Genomic DNA, 20,832 nt, shown 5'->3' with positions numbered 1-20,832 from the left:
TTTTGAATCCAAAACGCCTCCAAAATTTCACGGGCGATCTTATCCCAACTATTCCCTAAAATATTAGGCCTACTAAACCATGGCTCACACTTGCACTTCTGACAGTGCAGGGATAACGTTCACCCTTCCCATTTTCTATGGATTTCTCCTGTTCCCTTATTATATCATTAATACATCTTCCAGTCTGGCCTATATATACTTTTCCGCACGTCAGTGGAGTCTCGTAAATCACACCCACCACACAGCCTACAAAACTCTTTACATGCTTCTTATCCCATTGTGCTTTCTTTCTCCCCCCTATTATTGCACACAAACCACCCAGTTGTTTTGGTGCAGAAAACACAACCGGCACCTCATACCTGCCTGCCACCATTCTCAAGCAGTACGCCACTCTATGAATATAAGGTATTACTTGTGGGCATTTATTTCTAACGTAGCTGCAATCCTTCTCTTACCTTTCATTTTCTGAAGCAGAGTCTCTGCCACCCCACAAATAACCGTAACCGGGTAACCGGCCTCCTGAAGCCTTTGCATTTGGTTATTGAAGCTATCCTCGACCATAAGTTCACATGACTTTAACAGGGCTGACTCCAAACAAAGAGAAGCTATCGCTCTTTTAGCGGTTTCTGAATGGGCTGACCCATATGGAAGCAGCTCCTTTTTAGCCCTGGAAAAATACTTCCAACACGTCTCCCCATCACAAATTTGTATATTTAAATCTATAAACTGCAACTTGTTATGCACAGGTTAGTGTTGGAAGTATTTTCCCGTTGGTAGTTTTTATGGTAGCTTTCCTAACTGTTGGGCTGTTGCAAAAAGTGCAAACTGTGAAAAATGAGTTCAAAGATCTCAGAACATGCTATTCAAATTTACAGCCTAAATTAATGTATCAAAGTGGCCTAGTGCATAACTTTTTTTGTATTTTTCAACAAGACACTGCTCAGTACCGATTGCTTTGAGTTGGGTCTTTTTTTTTTCTTAGCTTCACAGTTGCCCAGCGCCTTTGTCTGTGCTCGTGAAATACATTCCTTGATTGCTTGCTGGGCGTGCCTCTTCGTCTAGGCTCCATATTTTGTCTCCACTTGTCGAGCACTTTGGTTAGCCAGGCTCCCCAGCGGTGCAAGAACAGCGTCCGAAAATTACCTGCCTCGTTTTAGTGAAACGTTGCTTTTATTTCAGTTTACCAGCCAAACCGCTTTTGCAACAGCCCAAAATTTACCTTCTATTTCTGCTTTTTGTTTTGAATGTCTGCTGTGCTCTTGGTTTGTCTATTGAGTGCAAAAAATAAGCATTTTAAGTTGAGGATAAACATATAGTTAAGCTTCTTGCCCTCTATGAAGTTTCGCCCTGAAATGAACGTTCATAGGCGATTTCGGTCGTGAATGCTCCCCATCTCATAAACAATTAATTTTAATTGTTCCACTTCGCTGATGATAACCAAACTTGGGGAGAAGTTTCTTTAATTAATGCATAATCCAAAATACGAAAAATTTTAAACTAAGTTTTTTTTCCGGTGAAAAGTGTGCTGTTAACCTCCCATTCCCCCTTAAACTAAACGTAACATCACTTGCTGTTATCCCGAAACTTTATTGTATGTAATCAAAAATAAAATGCCCCAAAGTTTCTATACGTACAACTTGAGCAGCATCCAGCAGCGTCAAAAACGGGCCTCGTGGCAGCACCGGATAGTTGTTCCGCGCCGTTTGAGGCTTGCCGAAGACGATCAAGATTAGCAGAACAACGCCTTTCAGGAGCTGCGATGCGACCTCGGATGGCCGGTCGGCGTCCTCCATCTGCAGGTCATGGCACCATCTTAGAACGCGGCTTGATAAATCGCATGAAATTACAGTTGAAATGAGTCACTAAGGAGCAAAATTGTATAAGGAACAAAAATTAGGGGACCTTAGTACGCACGCTCGTCAGCGTACGTAGGGCACTCAAGCAAGACATGTTCCACAGTTTCAATCGAGCCACAGTTGTCACAATGCGGACTGTTCATTTGACCGAAACGGTATCGCAAGCCATTTGTATATGCATAGTTCAGGTGAAGACTGTAGTAAAGAGTTTCTAGTTGGCGAGGAAATTTTGTAGGGAGTCTTGATCTTAGATGTGGGTCAGTTGAGTAAAAAAATTGATTTGTCGGCAAGCTCCAAAGCCGATATCTTGCTTCCGAAGCAAATTTTTGAGCCAGTTTGGATGCACCAGATTTCGTGAAGAACGTCCGAATGTATCTTTGATGTTGGTGGCCTTTACGATCCGCTTCATCTGCTTTTTCATTGGCTTTAATGCTACAGTGAGCTGGTATCCACTGAAATGTTATGCAGTGGCCTGCGGCAATAGCCAAATGATGTAGGTACCCGATGTCAAGGGAAACAGGTTATAGGTTGATAATTGGTTTTCATCAGCAGGTTATACATGATTTGCATAGATGCTCTGGAATCAGTTAAGCTAACCCATCGTCATGGGGTCTGGCGTATAATATAGGAAACAGCTTCTATAATGCCATGGAGCTCAGCTGTCGTAGATGATGTCTTCCGCTGCAGCCGGTAAGACAGGACATGGTTTGTTGAGGGCACATAAAGGCCACATGAATAAGTGTCTTGAATATTTGAACGTACTGCGTATATATTCCTCGGCTAAGTAGGCGAGAGCGGCTTGCAGAAGTGCTGCCTGTGGCATGCGGTTTCTCGTATCCACACCTGGAACAGATGTATTCACCTTTAGAGACGATAGTGTCCATGGGGGAAAGGTGCGAGGTAGTAGATTTCGTGGCTAAATAATAGTTTGGAGAGGCAGGAACTGTACAGCTTGACTAAAGCCAGAGTTGCAGTGAGTTACATGGACACAGTGTAAGAAGTGCTTCTTCCCTTGGAGGATATGTCGGAGATAGGTGCGCATAGTTTCTTGGACTGCAATCACATCTAGCGAGAGACATCCTGCTTCTGCAAGTGTTCCTGATGCAGAGGATCCCTTTGGGAGTCCAAGGAATATCCGCAAGCAGTTGTTCCGCGCGGCTTCAAGAATCTTCTTGCTTGGTTGTGATAATCTTTGAAGCACCGGTAAATAGTAGCGTAACGCTCCTTCAACGTGGGCTTTTTAAAGCAGAACCCTCTACCGGCAGTTTCTGCCGTACAAACATTAATTAGTCTTTCTGCCAAATTCTAACAAGATGACTATTTTCGCCTTCAGGTTTTCTATACTACACGCCACTACAAAATGGTACAACGGCAACAAAACGACCAAAACAGAAGCATGGTCTAACGCTCGCGAATTCATTGCGCCTAAGACACAAACGAGCGACAAACACATGGAACCTTGCTGGTCCGTAGCCCTCGACACTTTCGGAGCCACCGAGACAAGTTATTTATTGCTTCTGTGATCCTATGAATACGGGCAGCTTTCGCTCTGTATATCTGCGCCATGAACATTTCTGTTTAATTGCCATGAACATTAGCTGCCTTTTGACTGTACTAAGACGACAATAGGTGACGATGTGAATGTTTTCGGTTCCCCATAGATCATGAGTCATGTTTTGAGCCTCACAGATGGCGAGACGATACTGCCAACGTTATTTCGAATAATGAGGCTTATCATGCGGTTGGCATAGAGACCTCCTAGAAATATGCCGCTTGTACCCTCCTATGCAATTACGCGTTTAGTGTTTAACTAGCATCGCAGTCGTCGCAGCGCACGGATATAAGAAATTAGGGCTAATAGTTGGACGAGGACAAAAGGAAAGAAAACACATGACGAATGACACGCGCTTGTCAATCGTCGTGTGTGTTTCTTTCCTTTTGTCCCCGTCCAAGTGTTAGCGCTAATTTCCTATTAATTATGCAGAACCAACTAGCCCGACAACACGCACTCCGTCGCTTCGGTAGCCAGCATATTCATGAGGGCCGTACTAGTTTACTTTTGTCGAAGTACTTTCCGGTTAACGTCACAAGTACTTACTTTTACTTCGAACATATGTGTATATATGGTATATATTGTTTAAAAGCTGCAACATGCCGTGGTGTTGCACTGCTTAGGGCAGTCGACTACAGTTCCCAAGGACGCAGAATCGAATCGCGGCCTCGGAGGCTGCTTTGCGATGGAGGCGAAAAGCAAGGCATCGTTGGAAGAAAGTAGCTCATCTTCGGAAAACGAGTGCATTGTGTCTGTTCCTGCTCCTACGATATCCACAGGAAATATTTATCCTTTTTGCTACTCGAAGGCACAGCTCGCCGAAACTTTGTCCCAGATTTTTCTGTTTTCACTTTTAATCCGTTTGTTTATATAAAATTAGCCGTAAACTTTATACCGATCAAAAAAACTTATCTTTTTCAGACAGGTAGAACCGCTCCACTTCGTATTACAGCGCCTGTTCCTTATCCTGCGAGTGCTGCTGCTGTTTAGAAATGCTAGTTAAGTTCGCGCTTCTCTACTTGTTGTCCTCGTGGCCTAGGACATCAGCACATCGGGAAATTAGCTGCGTGCTTGTCTATGACATTTGCATGAGAGAACCTTTCATGTTCAAAAAAATCGTGTCAGCTGTAGCTTTGGTATGAGCTTTATCTCTAGCTCTCGATGTTGTTTCATGCACTCTGCTCGCTCTGACGCTAACCGGAATATTTTGTCTTCATCGCCACGATTGCTGTATATCAACCGCGTGCGCATGTCAAAATGTTGTCGCATGCGTCGTGGCTCACAGCATTTTTTCTTGTTCCTATTTTTCAGATACTAGCTGAACTGCTAAGCGCGAAGGACATAGACTCATGTACGACTTTTTTTTTTTGTTCTATTGTTTGTCGTTCCTAGCTAAAATAAACGGAAGGAATGTCCATTGCTTAGGCGCACAAAGCTGAATTCTGCTGCAAGCAAGACTATTTTTGTGCACACCGCTTATTTTTGCGCACACCAATCAAGCTACACCGCTTGATACACTATCATTCATTCGCATATTAAATAGCGTATCAAACAAAATAGCTTCAAGGTCAGTACATCAGTCACGACAAAGGCCGAACCTTAGGGCAGAGGAAATACAGGCAGAGAAGGAGAAAAGTAGAGACGTATCAAGAAAAAGATATAACACATCACACTATACGTGCTAGAAATACGACACAGGGCAAGAGAGAGACGAGCACGGAAGCAGACAGAAAGACAGTAGACTGAAAACAGCACAGAACGACTACAAGGAGACAGCGAACAGACTGCTGGAAATAACAGTATATGAGAATCAGAAGGCCGCCTGACACATGCTAGAAGTGCCAAAAAGGAATGATGCAAAATTTTCTCTAACAATCAGGCTGTTGCTTTTAAAGGTGTGTATAGAGTCCTTCTCTTGGCTGTATAAGATGCAATTCTTGCAGTCTTTCTTAATCCGTGAACGTCTGCATATATATATATATATATATATATATATATATATATATATATATATATATATATATATATATATATATTCCTGCTTTTCTTCGCAACGGGTGAAACGATCCCACAAACGAGCACGCCCTTCCGTCACTGAGAACCCATTGTTGGGTAACGAATGTTACCTTTTATAGATGACGTGTCACCGAATATTTTGTATTCACGCTATGCAAGGATGCGTGTAGTTCTGACACTGTACCGTTTTCTACCAGCCGCTCGAACCCAGACAGCGACGCATAAAAGTGCTTTTATGGCGCAAACTGAGCAGCCATTAAAGCGCAGCGAAACGACCCTCATGCCGCTTCAGCGTCTTCGTGCTACGTGCGTTCAGTTGAATGCACCGTACCATTAACGAGGTGGGTTCCACCCCTACGGTCCTTCGTGTTTTCAACTCGACAGTGTGAAACGCCCCGTTCCGTCGAAATTCTGATGTACCGTTGTCGGCGTTGTCGACAGCATGGCCGACAGCACGACAGCATATCACAAGGGCGACTTGGCAAAACTACCAGGTCGGGTAGCTGTTTCGTGACAGGAATAGGTCCTGGGTGAGATGCGCTACATGCTCTCGGGCATCGGAGGGGAACCTGGTTGTTTGGACCGCAAACATCTAACTATTATTATTAAGGCGAACGTCTTATGGTAAAAATATCACGTGGTCGGGGTCTGTCCGCAAGACGTGTCCGCAAGATTCCATGGGATATCTGCGGGTTTCTGTGTAACCTTTAAAAAAAAAAGTCATCCTCCACCTGGAGTCGAACTCCTACCCTTCCAATCACCAGCCGAGAGCATTAATCTACTAAAACACGCTGGACACGTAAGAAACAGCTTGGTCCCCCTTGTGTAGCGCTCCTACCATCTCCAAAGCAGGGGCGCGATGACGACGCTTTCACCTGGGTTTCCAGGACAGAGCGTAGCGCACGCCATCTGGCTCATCTAGTGCCAACTTTGAAAACCAAGCGCCGCAACATGCGTGTGCCATCACCACCGAGTAGAGCTCCTAATCTCAAATAAGGCACGGAAAAAGCTGCTTTCCAGCTGCCTTCTGCGATCGGCGGGCTTCTGTGAAATAAACGCCACAGTAAAGTGAGCGCCAAAGGCTTTCGGCTTATCACTCTTAAGGCGTCTTAAGCACCTCAAGAATTTTATACGATATCCTAAGGAACTCAATGGCAAGCCAAGAATGCCACATGTAATCTCAAATGCGAAAGAATTCACACGAATAAAACATTCGAAGTGACGAATAAAGATCTGTTCCACTAGTAGGTTTTCAATCGCTATGCAGCTGAAGTAAATGGACTCTGCATAAGAAAACCTCGTATTTCGTGTTGTGACCTGGATGTCGCCGTCTTCAACAGCTTCCAGCGTTTCTCTATTCACCTGTCGGTCTCTCACGCTGCGCTTTATATTGCGCCGTTAGCATCACTTCCGTCCAGTAAATGGCAAACATTCGGTGCGTGAACGTTAACGCGTCGTAAAGCAGGTGTTTTAATGAGCTAATTTTTAAACATAGGTCTGTGAACTATCAAGTCACAATTTTAACGATCCGGGTGACCATAAGACAACAGGGAAGTAATATAGAAAGGTGCTTCAATGATGTTTAACAACGCTTTACATAAAACAGTCGCGTTGTTGCTGCTAGAGAAATACAGCTGGGCATTAGAAGCACCCATATGAAATTTTAGAATTTACAAAACGCCATGCACCTCGTCACTGTGGCCCAACAAACATTTACTATCTCGTGCCAAGAGACGCGTTCTTTCCAAAACCATGTGACCTACGCTCCACCCCGCCGCAGTTAATGGTGCAAGTACCACGCCACTTTCTCTAACTGACGTGGGTTGGACCAGCAAGCAATATCACCACAGTGAGGGTGGGCGAAGATGACGCGGCAATTGCGCCTTTGATCGACGGCGCTGATAGCAATGCTAAAAAGCGGGGAACAAATAAAAATTTCTTCAGCTACAGAGCCGACAGGATACGCGTTTTCGAATGTTCTATAGTAAGGGCAGGCTACAAATATTCATTTGCAACCAAACCCCTTACCGTAATGATTGAAAATGCAATTATCAGATATTACTTAATCAGCATACTCGTAAAATCATTCCTCTCCTTTCTCATGTCCGGAATTCTGATAGAATTGCGATGCAGAGGCAGCCCTCATATTTCTAAAAAGACAATATTTGTACTTTTTGGGGTGGCACTGGCAGGGCGTCCTTAAACAACTGCTACAGCGATGAGCATATGTGTATGTGGCATGCAGTCTCAAACCAAGATAACATTGTCTAAGAGACCACGCATTTTTAGCGATAAAGGGTTAGACTTCCTGTGCGAGTAGAAATCCTCCGCTGGCGGGATGATTATTCCCATTAGGTGAAATGATTTGTCATGCCACACCCCTTTCCGAAAAAGAGATTATATTTTGACTTCACGGACTTCAAACGTGCATTATGGCCTTTAGGAAGTAAACAAAATAATTGCACTATAGAGAAGCGTGGCAAATTATTGAGAAGCAGGGACAGGTTTTTTCCGTTTTGTAAAGAAGCGAGAGCGCCACCTATCTACCACGTTCGGCGTCCGCATCTAGCACCGATAGAGGGAAATAATGCGTTGGCGCAATGCGGTTTCATTGTTGCTACCAGTGCTTTCTCAAGGAATCGCTACTCCTACACTACAGCTAACAATAAAACATTGTTGAGGTTATTTTTTTTTTACTTTGTACTCTCTTACCACAAATAACCATTATGCTGGTCGAAAACCGTTACTCCCTAGGCCTAGGAACACTCCCGTTCGACCGCACGACAATCTAAATTTTCCCTTCTGTGTATCCTGAGTCTCTTTTGATCATGGCCGCACGATCAGAAAACTATTCTTCGATAGGACGAAGTAAAAAAAAAAGCTCAAGTTTTACGACTTCTTGAATCATGAATGTTTTGCATTCAACTGGATGTCACATTGCTCCTATCCACTCTCGCGTATACGAAATCGTATGAACCACGTCGTGGCCGCTCTAGCGAAAACTAAATTCGCTTGTCTTCAGGAGCCCAGTGAGGCCGATGAACGCGCCTCCTTCACCCGTGAATGATATTTTATTGCCACTGGCGCGCTCTTTTGCCAACAAACCGACCAATACTTGGTGATGGTGAGCCAGTCGCGGACACTTGGGTGTACTTCATTACCCACACTATTGTAAGGATCGGTTTTTCGAAATCTTGATGCATTTCACTCTACACTCTATACTGTACCTAAGGCTCCTCAGTAGGGCAAGAATTAGGCATTTCAGTCCTAGAGATAAGCTTGTAATGTTAGGGAAATGAGCGCCTTGAAACGTATTCATACACCGCAAACTCCCCTATTTGACTATAACCGCAGTGAGGTAGTTACAGTGCTCAATTTGTTGCCCGCGTGCGAGGGTTTTGTTGAGGCGATTGCTGCTCGTGGAATCGGCAGCATGTCATAAACTGCCTTCGTCCCTGCACCGAACATTCGCAAAGGAGCACACCCGTGCGCTTTTCTACTACAGGCACTCTAATAGACGGCGGTCACTTTTTTTTTTTTAATTATGCCGCCCAACTAGATGAAAGGTTTAAAAGTTGAGTTATGAGCAGATCTGAAACCATTCGACCAATGCTTAAAAGATGCGCTCTCAATAACAGGAAATAACATGGCGTCTAAAGGATCGTTATGATGTAGCACCCTGTTGTATGCCGAGCGCTATTCGGCTGGCTCACAGCAAACAGATGATTCAAACGCTCCCTTTCATGGTGACTCCATTTTTCTTCGGATAATGATACGGCAGGGCATCTAAGGGCTAGGCATTGGTACGTAGCAACACCGCGCTCCATACTTGATGATGTCGGGCTAAGCAACTTGAAAGCTTGTAGTTCAGTGCCCAAGCCTATGCTTCTTGGAAGTCACTTTTATGTGTGAGTCATCTGCGAAATTGTGCTCCAGATAATCTCGTAAATATATTAATGGAAACGTGTAATCGACCAGTCAATAGAAAAATCTTGTTAAAAAATTTGGTCTTCGCTCGATTTAGTTCACACTGCCATTCAAAATCCACGGGTGTGTGTGTGTGTGTGTGTGTGTGTGTGTGTGTGTGTGTGTGTGTGTGTGTGTGTGTGTGTGTGTGTGTGTGTGTGTGTGTGTGTGTGTGTGTGCGTGTGCGTGTGCGTGTGCGTGTGCGTGTGCGTGTGTGTGTGCGTGTGTGTGTGTGTGTGTGTGTGTGTGTTACCATGACAGCACAAACCTTAAAACTTCATGGGGAAGAGAGGTGATGGGTAGTCTCTGGATATATCGATTGTTGTAGTACAGACTTAGTATTTGGTAAAAGGCTCGTGAATACAACCTCCCATTTCAAAATCCTATAACCCAGAATATTTAGGATTGTTTCTGCCCAAAACAATAGGGATAATATTTCCTAAGCTTCGCATGCATTTTTTTTTACAGTAACTAGCTCATTACATACAAGCTCGATCGGTATTGTATGCATGTGCTGGCGGTAAAGATTCGACCTTACCTCTCACCTCAAACATAGAGAAAGCAAAAACGGAAAGAAGGTATTTTCTCCCAGTGCTGCTTACCTCACAGTTTCCTTGCTCCAACGCTCGCCGCACTTTTCGCCGTCCAAGTTCTGATACGCAGTCACCTCCACGTAGGTGACAGGATGGCGCGGCAGTGTACAAATGCGGCGCAGCTGCTCTGAGAGCTGGACACGGCACGTGACACAGAAACACTTGCACAGCGCAACCCGCCCGACGTGGTCGCTATTTCACTTCTAATTACACAGTGATATGGGTCGAGCAGGCTTTTGTTTACGCCATGACAGCAAATCACTGTCATGGGTTCTGATAAAGTGTAACAAACCTCAACAAATATCTTTCAGGGCGGGCAAAGTGTCAGATCCCGCTTCGCCAGCGGTACTTTTATGCCAAACAATTTATACTACCAATTGCATCCTGTGTAACGAAGAAATCTAGTCAGGAAGAGATCGGAATACTAAGCAGCTTCAACCACGAAGTTGGTATGCCGCTGATCACTCGCACTCAATCAATAGGAGCGGATTATATTGCTTATAATAGTTTAACCATTTAGTTGAATCCCTTGAGGTGGATAGAACCATAAAAAGGAAATAATTACTCAATGTAATTTATCCAAGCTCAGTCATACGCCAACAATGGAGTACAAGTTAATAATACAACAGTTGGGAACAGCAATCCATGATTGTGTAATTATGCAAATCAATTAGGGGCTGCGAGAATTCACGTATTTAGATTTTCGCTCCACCAAACGCGTCAGAGACAACATAATTTCTTATTGATCTTCGCGTTTATGTTGCTGTACTTACAAAATGAACCTAAATAACGCACAATGTCATAATCGCAGAGGAAGCCTCCATAGAGGTCATAAATTTGACAAAGGATCTGGGAAATGTAGGGCTAAGTCAATTTCCAAATCGAAACCAAAGAACGAAACAGCTGCAGGAAAAAAATTGTAGCGGGTAAACTGCCACTGACTGTTTCACTAGCGTTGTCCATCGGCTGCAGCCGCAGTCGCTGCTGCCGCTTCGACCTGAAGGGTCTTCCGCGCTTGGTACGCTTCTCGGCAGTCTGGCTTCTCGTTGTTCGATGGTATCGCCAGACTGTCTGACACGGCTGCAGTCTCTGTCTTTAACGAAATGGCGCACGTGTAGTTTAATTACCTAGGTTAACTGAAAGGGAGGCACAGGTATGACATGACGACGAACATCACCTTCTTCATGAAGACGGCGATGTTCGATGCACAGCGTGGGTAGTTCTGCATTTGGAACTTTATGAAGACGATTGTTATACTGCACAGCGCAAAAGTATGTTGCAGTTTTACACGAGGCGTGATTGGCTGCGGCGATAGCGTAGTTCTCTCGTGCTTAGGCACAACGATGAAGACGACGATGTTTAGGTCAATTACGCCCTCAGCATAGCTCCACAAAGTGTCCTAGGCTATCCACAGCGAAAATTTGCTTTGGCATCACGCCCTACAAAATCGTTGTGTTGTTTTCAGAAGAGAGGATGAAAAGTATGGCTGCGATCGATAGAGGCGAATGTGAGGATGCTGCAGAAAAATAAATGCCTAATTAAGATGATAAGTTAATAATTTAAGCCAAAAATGTAAAAGAAAAATAAATCAGACGTCAAAAGTCATACGACTAATGTCGATGTCCAAGAATGTGACGTCACGCCAACAAGAAATGGATCTGTTTCTGACTTAATGAGCTAAATAAATGCATGATAGTGGTCAGAAGTGTGTATTGAGCGTCAAAATCTCGTCTCGTCGAGATGCGTCAGCGAGATTCCGCGTGTGACAGATACTGCGCCATTCCTTTCTTGTAAACCAATTATAGAACGCTGGTGAACTTTGATTCATTCAACGGAACGTTGGTTGTATTTGGCAAGGAGCACGCCATGTACCGTGTGCAGCAGCAACACTCCAGCTTTCTCACTTCCTCACTGGAGATTTTGAAGTGCTCTCGTAACTATTATTATTTTTTACAGGCGGCAATTTAGTTATGGATGTCAACACAGAGATTTCAGCCACTACTTGCGGTCAGTGAGAAATGGGAAAGAAGACTTGGTGGCCACGAGTAAGTGTGGAAAGCAAAAAAGCAATAAGGAGGTTTGATTTTGATTCCTGAAATCAGCACTGTTCCAGATGATATGATTCGCTCGTCACAAAAAAAATATTAGGTGGCCCAAACACAATTCCTCTATATAAACCTCAGATGCCGATCATGCGCTGAAGTGAACTATTTCGCATGCTTGTCTGCAAGTGCTATAGACATTGCTCGTTTTTCATCTATTCCGCATTGCTGATTTCATCCTTTGAATCAGATACAATACGGTGAAATTACGATTACTACGATTATGTCAAAATGACATGAAGCAATTTCAACTTTGATGCATTATCACAACGAACAGCATTTTTACCACGTGATTACAGTACACACCTAACTCGACGAAGTAAATATAATATGTTCTCAACGCTTATGATGTCATGCAAAGCGAAATAATGGCCGCCTAAACGGATGGCAGTTATAACAGAATGATCACTACGAACAGCACATTATGCTGCAAGGGATCAAAGAGAAGTAAGCCTCATAGAGGGGTTGAGAGCAATATCCTACGAACAGTCCGCGTCCGACACAAAATCAACGATAACATCCAGATGAGTCGGAAAAAATTGCACGTCAAAAATATATTAGCGTTCTACATCTGACGTGTGGTTGTTAGACAAGAGCAGCAAAAGGAAAACCTCGCTGGAACATACGCATGAAAGATTATTGCACAGCCCCCTCCCCGCCGCAGCTGAGTTTGTAGAAGGAGGTCATGAGTTGTGCCGTTTTGATGGCATGTGGTTGCCGTTTCTTCTACACTTTTACGAGACGCTTCAGGCGTAAAATGGCTGCCCTGTGTTTTCATGATTATTCAACGCAGCAAAATTTAAAACTGACCTCCTATCTCATCAGTTATGTATCGCTGTGTCTTGTACATTTCGTTTCATATTTGATTTGATATCCAGTGTGCTAATATCTTCGAAACAAGGCCGCTGCATCAATGCACATAGATTTAAACTAGAAACATCTATCCATTTCGACCTGGCACCGACATGGCTACCAAGCATTCACGCTGCATTTTTCTTCAGCTTGTGCAGATGACAGTGGCCCTTACTTTAGGAACGACGACCTTTGACAGGGACACTGGTATTTCGGAAGTAGCCTGCCCGGTTTTTCCATTATCCTGGGACTACCGCTCACACCCCGATATGACTGCGCTACCGTCACAGTTCAGTTATCACCACCCCTGCTGGAAACCTGGAACGCTGCACATCGCCACATGTCTACTTAAGCAGCCTCACCAAGCGCTCACTTTGGAATCTGACACCAACATGGCAGCCAGGCATTCACGCTGGATTCTTCTTTACGTAGGTTATTTTATCATCCCGTTAACGGTAAAGCATTTAGACAGCTGGTGCCTGATTCCAACTAACCATCCACTGTTTCATTCGCGCTTATGAAGAGTCTTTCACGCGCTCGTATAATACGAGGGCTTTTACGGCTTTCGGGTGATACAGAACAAACTTGTGGACCCATGTCAGCGCACCAAGGAAATGGAATGTATGAAATGATTATGACTATACCATCAATGCTACAAACGCGATCTGAAATATTCGAAGAAATTCGAACCATTCGTGCTGCACAGCAAGTTCTCCAGCACAAATTGCAGCAACTAGCCAAAAAAAAAGTTGATTCGATGGAAAGCAGCGTGACTCATATAAAGGATGACGCAAAGAAACCTTCTTTGCGTCGTCCTGTACGAAGCTGCAGGAGTGCCAGTATGATTTGGAAAACTGATGCAGAATGAGCCATTAAATATTTTATGGAATTCAAGATACCTGCAATAGATCGTCGACTGACTCCGAGCGGAGAGTGATTTCCTTCAGAAACGGAGAAATTAAACATTGCAATTCCCCCTATATAGTGGAGAGTGCGCACAGAACTGCTAACTTCTCCCAAATGAAACCGAGCCCATGATTGGGAAGTTTTCATCACCTAAAGAAGAGCAAGGAGTTTTTTCAGTGGCCTCTAAGCTAAAGGGGGCACATTTTACGATAATTAAGGACTACTCGAAAAAAGGCAGGCTTGAGAGGCAAAATCAAATTCAGTTCACAAAGACACGTGTAGTGAATTCAATATTAACTCCAATAAGCTCAAAGGAGGTAACCAAAGCTTTATTTACAACAGCCAAAAAAAAAAAATGGAGGCGAGCTAGTCAGTCCATAGTAACCACTGAATTCAGCTACTCAGAAGAAATGAGTAAGTGATCGATGTTTATGTCCTAGTATGCACGTTAGAAACTGTCGCAACCTAAAAAAGAGAACATTAGAATTCGATTCACACGTGGAAGCATTAAAGTAATTGGAACATTGTCATTGGAACGGAATCCTGGCTTGACGTACAACACAATAAATAACAATGAAATGTTTTCGCCTAATTGTGGTATTTATAGGCATGACCGCAACACGCATCGCAGCGGTGTAGTTGTCCTTATTCATGGCAGTATACTTAGCATCTTTATAAATGTCGGAACCAAATACAGCGTAACAGTGTGGTGTAAAATTTTGCTAAATAATTCATCCGCTTTAGCAGTTGGCTCTTTTTACAGGTCGCCCAGTTCTAGCTCTCCGCTAGTTCTCTTTCATCTAAGTAACTTACTGCAACGCCCACAAACAACGTATGTCATTCTTGCTGGCGATTTTAACTTGCCGGATACTGACTGGCACTCGTTAAAACTCGTACTTCAGAATGCATCCCTACTTTACACGGTTTTCCAGGAAATGGTTACTGCCCACTCGTTGCTTAAGTATGTAAACACGCCAACTCGAAAACCCCGCAGTAGAGCAAATATACCCGATTTAGTTTTCTGCACTGACCTTGATCTCGTATCACGTATTGTCAATGCGCGGCATTAGCGACCATGATGTTATTCTAACCAAACTATCCTGTAGACCGGCGGTCTACAGGATATACCGCCGGTCTACAGGATAGTAGGCCGCCGTTCTACAAGATAGTACACCCAGAAGAAGGGAATTTAAATTGGTTCATGCGTGGCTCCAGTATTGGGCAACATCTTTCTTTCGGCAATTGATGAATCTCTGGGCGGGAATGTGGAAAAAGAAACAGTTGTGAAGATTTTCCGGTATGTAGATGATTACTTGGTGATCTTAACCAAACAGGACCCATCCTCTGTCCGACACACTGTGAATGAAATTGTAGAAATATTTAGGGAGCAAAGCCATGGATTAGAGTATACCTGTGAACTACAGGAGAGCAATAAGTTGCAATTTCTGTACCTCGAGCTGTCGTTGGGACGGAAAGGCATCTGCTGGATGTACCACCTCCGAGCTCAAAAAGAGCTTCTGTCATACAAATCGGCACACTCAAAAATAGTAAGACGAGCTACAGCAGTATTAGAAGCATGTGTTAAGAAGTCATGTGAACATTGCATGCAATGCAGCTTTCAAAATCCGATTGCACGGTTAAAAAAGGCAAGCTTTCCTCAGACTCTGATATCAATGGTTACCGAGACCTTGCTTCCAAAAATAAAAAGAAGACTAGCAAAGCTCAGGAGGAACCCAGGACGGTAAAACCTGCAGTCGTTCCACTCTCCCACCGTGTTGCGCATAACCCGAAGAAAATCGCAAACAAGTTTAAAGTTTCGGTGGTTTTTCCCGCCCCTTACAAGCTGGCTTCCTTGTGCCCTCAGATTAAAAATAAGAAAACAGGAAAGATGACTTGCGGAACTAATCATGCGCCCAGAAGTTTGTTAGGTGCAAGGAGGGGGTGGTGTACCAGATTCCGCTCACGTTCAGTAAGGTATATACAGGCCAAACGGGGAGGTGTGTGAACGAGCGTCTGAGGGAGCATGAGCGATCACTTGGGGCTGGCACGGGATCTAATCTCTCAATTATTTGTAAAACTTGTAAATGCAAGCCTCGCCTAGATGAAACTATTATTTTTGACAGAAGCCAAGATAGCGTGGCCCGAGAATTGAGAGAAGCTTGCTTCAGCAAAAGAAAGAGTTTTGAATGCGTTAGGGAACCCTCGAAAGTGTTGTATGACAGTGCACTGTCTTTTTTAGGAAGTCACTGTTAAAAAAAAATTGGGTGAAGTTTCTTTTTTTTTTTTTCACTCTTTCTCTTCCCCTCTTTACAGTTCACTTTTTATCTGCTATCCTTTAAAATTTTTCACCTTCCATACGTTCTTTATCGATTTTATCGCCGTTATTACATATCTTATATCGCTTTTATGGCCATCTACACCACATGACGTTCTTTCTACCCCTCGAAAGCAATGCCATGCCACGCCTATTTATTGTAATTGTTTCATTCAATAAAGAATCATTGTGTCAGTAAGCGCTTGTACGTGTCACTTCCTTGTGTTCTGTTATTGTTGGCGCTTCTTTATTTTATTACATGTACCAACTAGCCCAACAAAAAGTTCTACTGGACTACAGAACCACGCAGCATATTCTTTTATGAAACAGGGAACTACTCTTCACTGTCAAACGAACTTTACGCATTTTTTTCCACTCTTCAGCTCGCATATTTCACGCCTACATACTACCGGGTTCATCTTTAACCCAAACCTTCATTCCTTCAAGTTATTCGCCAAGCGCCGTTGTGATAAGCCATGGGTAGAGAACTAGATAAAATTGATAGTTAAAAAGCAAAAACAAAAAGAATTGGCGGTTTCGAAATTTTTTGCTTGTTTCCTATAATCAGAAGTTGCTGTCAGAAATGAAAGAGCTCTGCAGGCAATAACAATGATTTGCAGAGCTCATAGCACGTACCTTTACAATTTAGAGGACAAACTTAAATCCAACCCGAAGTATATGTGGAAATATGTCAAAAACAATAAAAAACACGAAGACAGCTATTCTGTATGTTATTGATGGGGTAAACTGAATGCCGATAATAAAAGCTACAGCTGAAAGTTTTAGTTCACATTTCCAGGCCGCTTTCTGAAAACCTATAAGCGCTGTCCCCGATTCACAGGTCACTTCGGCTTTCCACAGATGAATCACATATCCTTACCGAGCGTGCCATCATGTCTTTACTGCCGAACATTAATGTCCACTCTGCTCCTGGTCCAGGCGGAATATCCAATGTTTGTCCTAAAGAACGATACTTTATCTGTTGCTCCTTTTTAGCACTGTTGTTTCAAATGTGTTGAACAAGGAGCTTTACCTTCCGATTAGAAAAATGGAAATATAATTCCAGTCTACAAAAGCGTCGATAAGACGAAAACATGCAACTACAGGCCTACCTCAATAGCAAGTGTATCAGGTAAAATGCTTCATCTTGTCGTTCACACTAACTTAATTATTAAATTGCAGAGTAATAACCTTTTTCTCCAACCTAGCGCGGATTTAGGACTGGGGTTTCTTGTTATACCCAATTAATTGAATTTATTCACGATATAGCAACCTCGGTTAACACAGACACGCAGATTGACTACATATTTTTAGAACTTCGGAAGGAGTTTTATTCTGTTTCTCATGCACTTCTATTACATAAAATTTCCCTCTTTAATATACCGGCAAATGTTCTGACATGGATTGAAGTCTACCTTTCTGGTACAAAAGAATGCGTGGTTCTGGTACTTCAGTGTCATCTGGTGTCCTGCAGGTGTGTGTGTTGGGTCCCCTGCTTTTCCTCATCTACATGTCTACGGTCAAGTCATCGAAGATGAGGGAGACGAAGTGTCTGTGCGGACGGTGCGTGCTCGGGGCCCGAATCCTACTCAGCAGTCTGTGTTATGACGTCCAGTGCACCCTGTGCTTGTGTCTCGCTTGGTGTGAGTTCATCAGTGTTTTACGTGGTGTGAACTCGTCCTGCCACATAACATCTTGGTGAAGGTGCGAACTTTCTCATCCTCGGCGTCCTGGCTTATATCCAAGACGTGCTAAACTTAAGTCACCAGGTCGACACCATATGACGGAATCTGAAAAGATGGGCCACGTCTTAAATAGCATTGCTGGTGACGCTTTCCCTTTCCTCCTCTGCAAGGACTCTGCAAGGATACTGCGGATGCCCTCATCAAGGAGTGCCATCTCTTCGAGGAAGTAAAGAGCTCGAGCATATTTCAACAGTTTTAAAGATTTCCCCATACGGCCATCATATCTTCGTGTGTTGCGCAGCAGCCACCAACTAGCACACCTTCCGCTTCGCCCCTTAACGTCACCGACGCCGTCACCCGAACTGTTCGTTGCGAAATGGAATCCAGTGCACATGCGTTACCACAACCCACCATCCCAAGCCACCCCATGTCTGATGCCTATCTTATGGCCAAGAAATCCGCACCGCTGTATTTGCATCGCGAACCTTGACCGCATGAGGAACGAAGATGTCCCGTGGGTGAACGAGAGGCTTTGGCATGTCTGTTTGGATGTGAGCATTGGCATGCCTACCTTCAGCGAAGGAGGTCTGTGTTACGCATAGGCCATCAAGCTTCAACTGACTTGTCACCTCAAAATCGCCTACACGGTCGTCAATCCAGAACACAGATAAGTATTGCTGGCAGGCCCTCTGGAAGCGACGTACTCTCCACGGCTGTGCTGAAGCCAGTTCGCGAGGGAGCCCAAGTCAAGCAGCCATAAAACCAACAGTATACGGATAGGCGACGCGGTGCTAGTGCCCCAACGTTTCGAAATGATGACCTCGTTCGCGTAAGAATTGCCCCAGCTGGATGCAAGGCATCGCTTTCATACATAGGTCCATTTAATGTAGTCAGAAAGAGAGGCCGGAATTCATTTCTCTTAAGTGACGGTCCCATCTGAAATGCATCTAAATTAGCTCGTGTACCAGAAAACAGCTCTGACTCTACACCACCCTGGTCTCTGCTTCTAAACAATGAGCCGACTGCTTCTGGAGATTGCGCAGGCCCAGCTGAAACGGCGACATTTGAACCACCTTCTACATCTTCAGTGGTTGAAGCAACTTCTCCGCAAAACAACGACACAGGACAAACGCTGCATCGAAGTGCAAGAGAGCGTCGCCCACCTGACAGACTTCAATACTGACTTTACTGATTCCGTTTTCATGCATACTGTGTTTTTATGTGTGTATCGCATTTTTAAAGCGGAAGGTGATGTATCCCGCACAAGTTTCAGCTGTGTTTTTCCTTCTGCCCACGCTATAATCATAATCACTTTTCTTCTTCACTCTAAACCACACACTCACACTTTATGTTGTAAATAAAGAGTCTACCCTGGGCTGCCATCTGCGCCTGTTCATTCCTTCCGTCTGGATACCAGACACTACACTGTATCTGTTTTTTTAACTCTCCAGCAAAGGATTTCAGTACGCCTGAACAGTTTCGTTACATTGTATGTCACATTGCGTAGGCACAAAGAAAAAAACCTACATATTTGAAAGCTTCGGTGCATTATTGAAGATTGAACACTAAACATAATGTTGAATACTAGTTTTGTTAAACACTGAATAGCGCTCGACTCTAATTTATGACTGAACGCGTTCGGTATTCTGTGCTAACGCCTGTGCTAGGAGTACAAGGCATCACCTAGGCAACATACGTTCCAAAGCCTTTCCAGAACAACTAGCATAAGCCGCTATCTTTCTGGGGCAGGAAGGATCAACGACATTTCTTTAAAATAGCAAACAAAGAACCGTGACAGGTTTACGGGCATCGACCACCCGGCGCCCTGCCATCAGCGAACAATATTGGGTCCAGCGCACTCGTAAGCTAGCATTATATGACCATACATGACGCGCCTTCCAGAATGCTAACAGCACTTGGCGACACGTGGCTTTATTCCATTACAGTTTCAATCTCACCGTCGGCATACGTGTACGGCCTCGGCCTTCGACTAAATGTGCACCTGCTGTTTGCTACATGTGCTGTCTATTGGTTCCCGGTAACGAGCTGCTCTCGCGAGTCCGTTCAGGTCTGTTGTGCGAACAGACGCAAAAATAAGAACGGTCTCGTAGCACCAGTACCGAAAATATGGCAAGCAGCAATGATGTACCTATAAGAAGGGATACGTAACGCGCTGCTTCTCCGCCCTTATCCACTAGCTCACGTAAGGATGCAAGCCAAGACATCAAGAACAGATCAACGGGGATGAGCTATGAAGACCAGTGCTAAAGCTCGCCATAATTTCTACTCAACGAAAACGTAATCACCGATGTTCTTCCGCTTTCTATGAAATAGCCGTCTCGCAGAACCTACGTCCTTCAACCAACTCGGATATGTGTAATGAATCTTGTGTGTCATTCTTTTGTTACAGTCTCTTATTACAGCGTTTGCAGTGACTGCTTCTGTGACCGTGTTCCCTTTCTCGTGCTGTGTATCAGCATTAACAAATCTGTATTCCCGCACCCAACCTCGTCAAGGCACTTGTATCGAGCCTGTTTTGTTCAAGCGAATCAATAAAAAAAAATATTAGGGACCACTGAAAATCCACCTTCAGGGATATGACCTGCCCAGCCATGTCAGCGGCCAACTCTACACCTGCCAGAGCCTGCGAGTTCTCGCTCACAACGACTAAGCCGGGTTTTTAAGTGAACGGCGCACTTAATGCCATCACTTTAAAAGAAGGCATGAAATAGTGGAACCAGCAATCCATAATGTACATATTCTTCGTCGTAAATATGCTCCTTTTCAAAGATCTCTCTCGTCTCACCCCAAACTACAGTAAAACACGTAGCACAACAAAAAATTACTAAAAACCTCTAATATACTCACGAATGCTGCAAAATTCTTAGATATACAGCGAAGAAGAATAACAAATGCAATACAGGTTTTCTAGGCAGTGTTTTTATGAGGCCGACCACAACCATGCACGCAGAACCCTACTCAGGGCAACT

At 44.0% G+C, this 20,832-nt stretch overlaps 1 protein-coding gene across 1 annotated transcript in view; it reads right to left on the bottom strand.

The window, feature by feature from the left end:
* LOC146178341 (ATP-binding cassette sub-family C member 2-like) overlaps positions 1 to 20,832 on the bottom strand; it is a 116,199-nt gene that overhangs the window by 79,344 nt on the left and 16,023 nt on the right. Inside the window, exon 2 of the mRNA XM_084579678.1 lies at positions 1,635 to 1,793. Within this exon, the coding sequence (XP_084435804.1) occupies positions 1,635 to 1,793 (159 nt within the window). The remainder of the gene's footprint in view (positions 1 to 1,634; positions 1,794 to 20,832) is intronic.

This window comes from Amblyomma maculatum, chromosome 9, assembly GCF_055883805.1.
Source record: "Amblyomma maculatum isolate TAMU_Amacu chromosome 9, ASM5588380v1, whole genome shotgun sequence".
Taxonomy (NCBI): domain Eukaryota; kingdom Metazoa; phylum Arthropoda; class Arachnida; order Ixodida; family Ixodidae; genus Amblyomma; species Amblyomma maculatum.
This window is presented reverse-complemented; position numbering and strand designations above follow the sequence as displayed.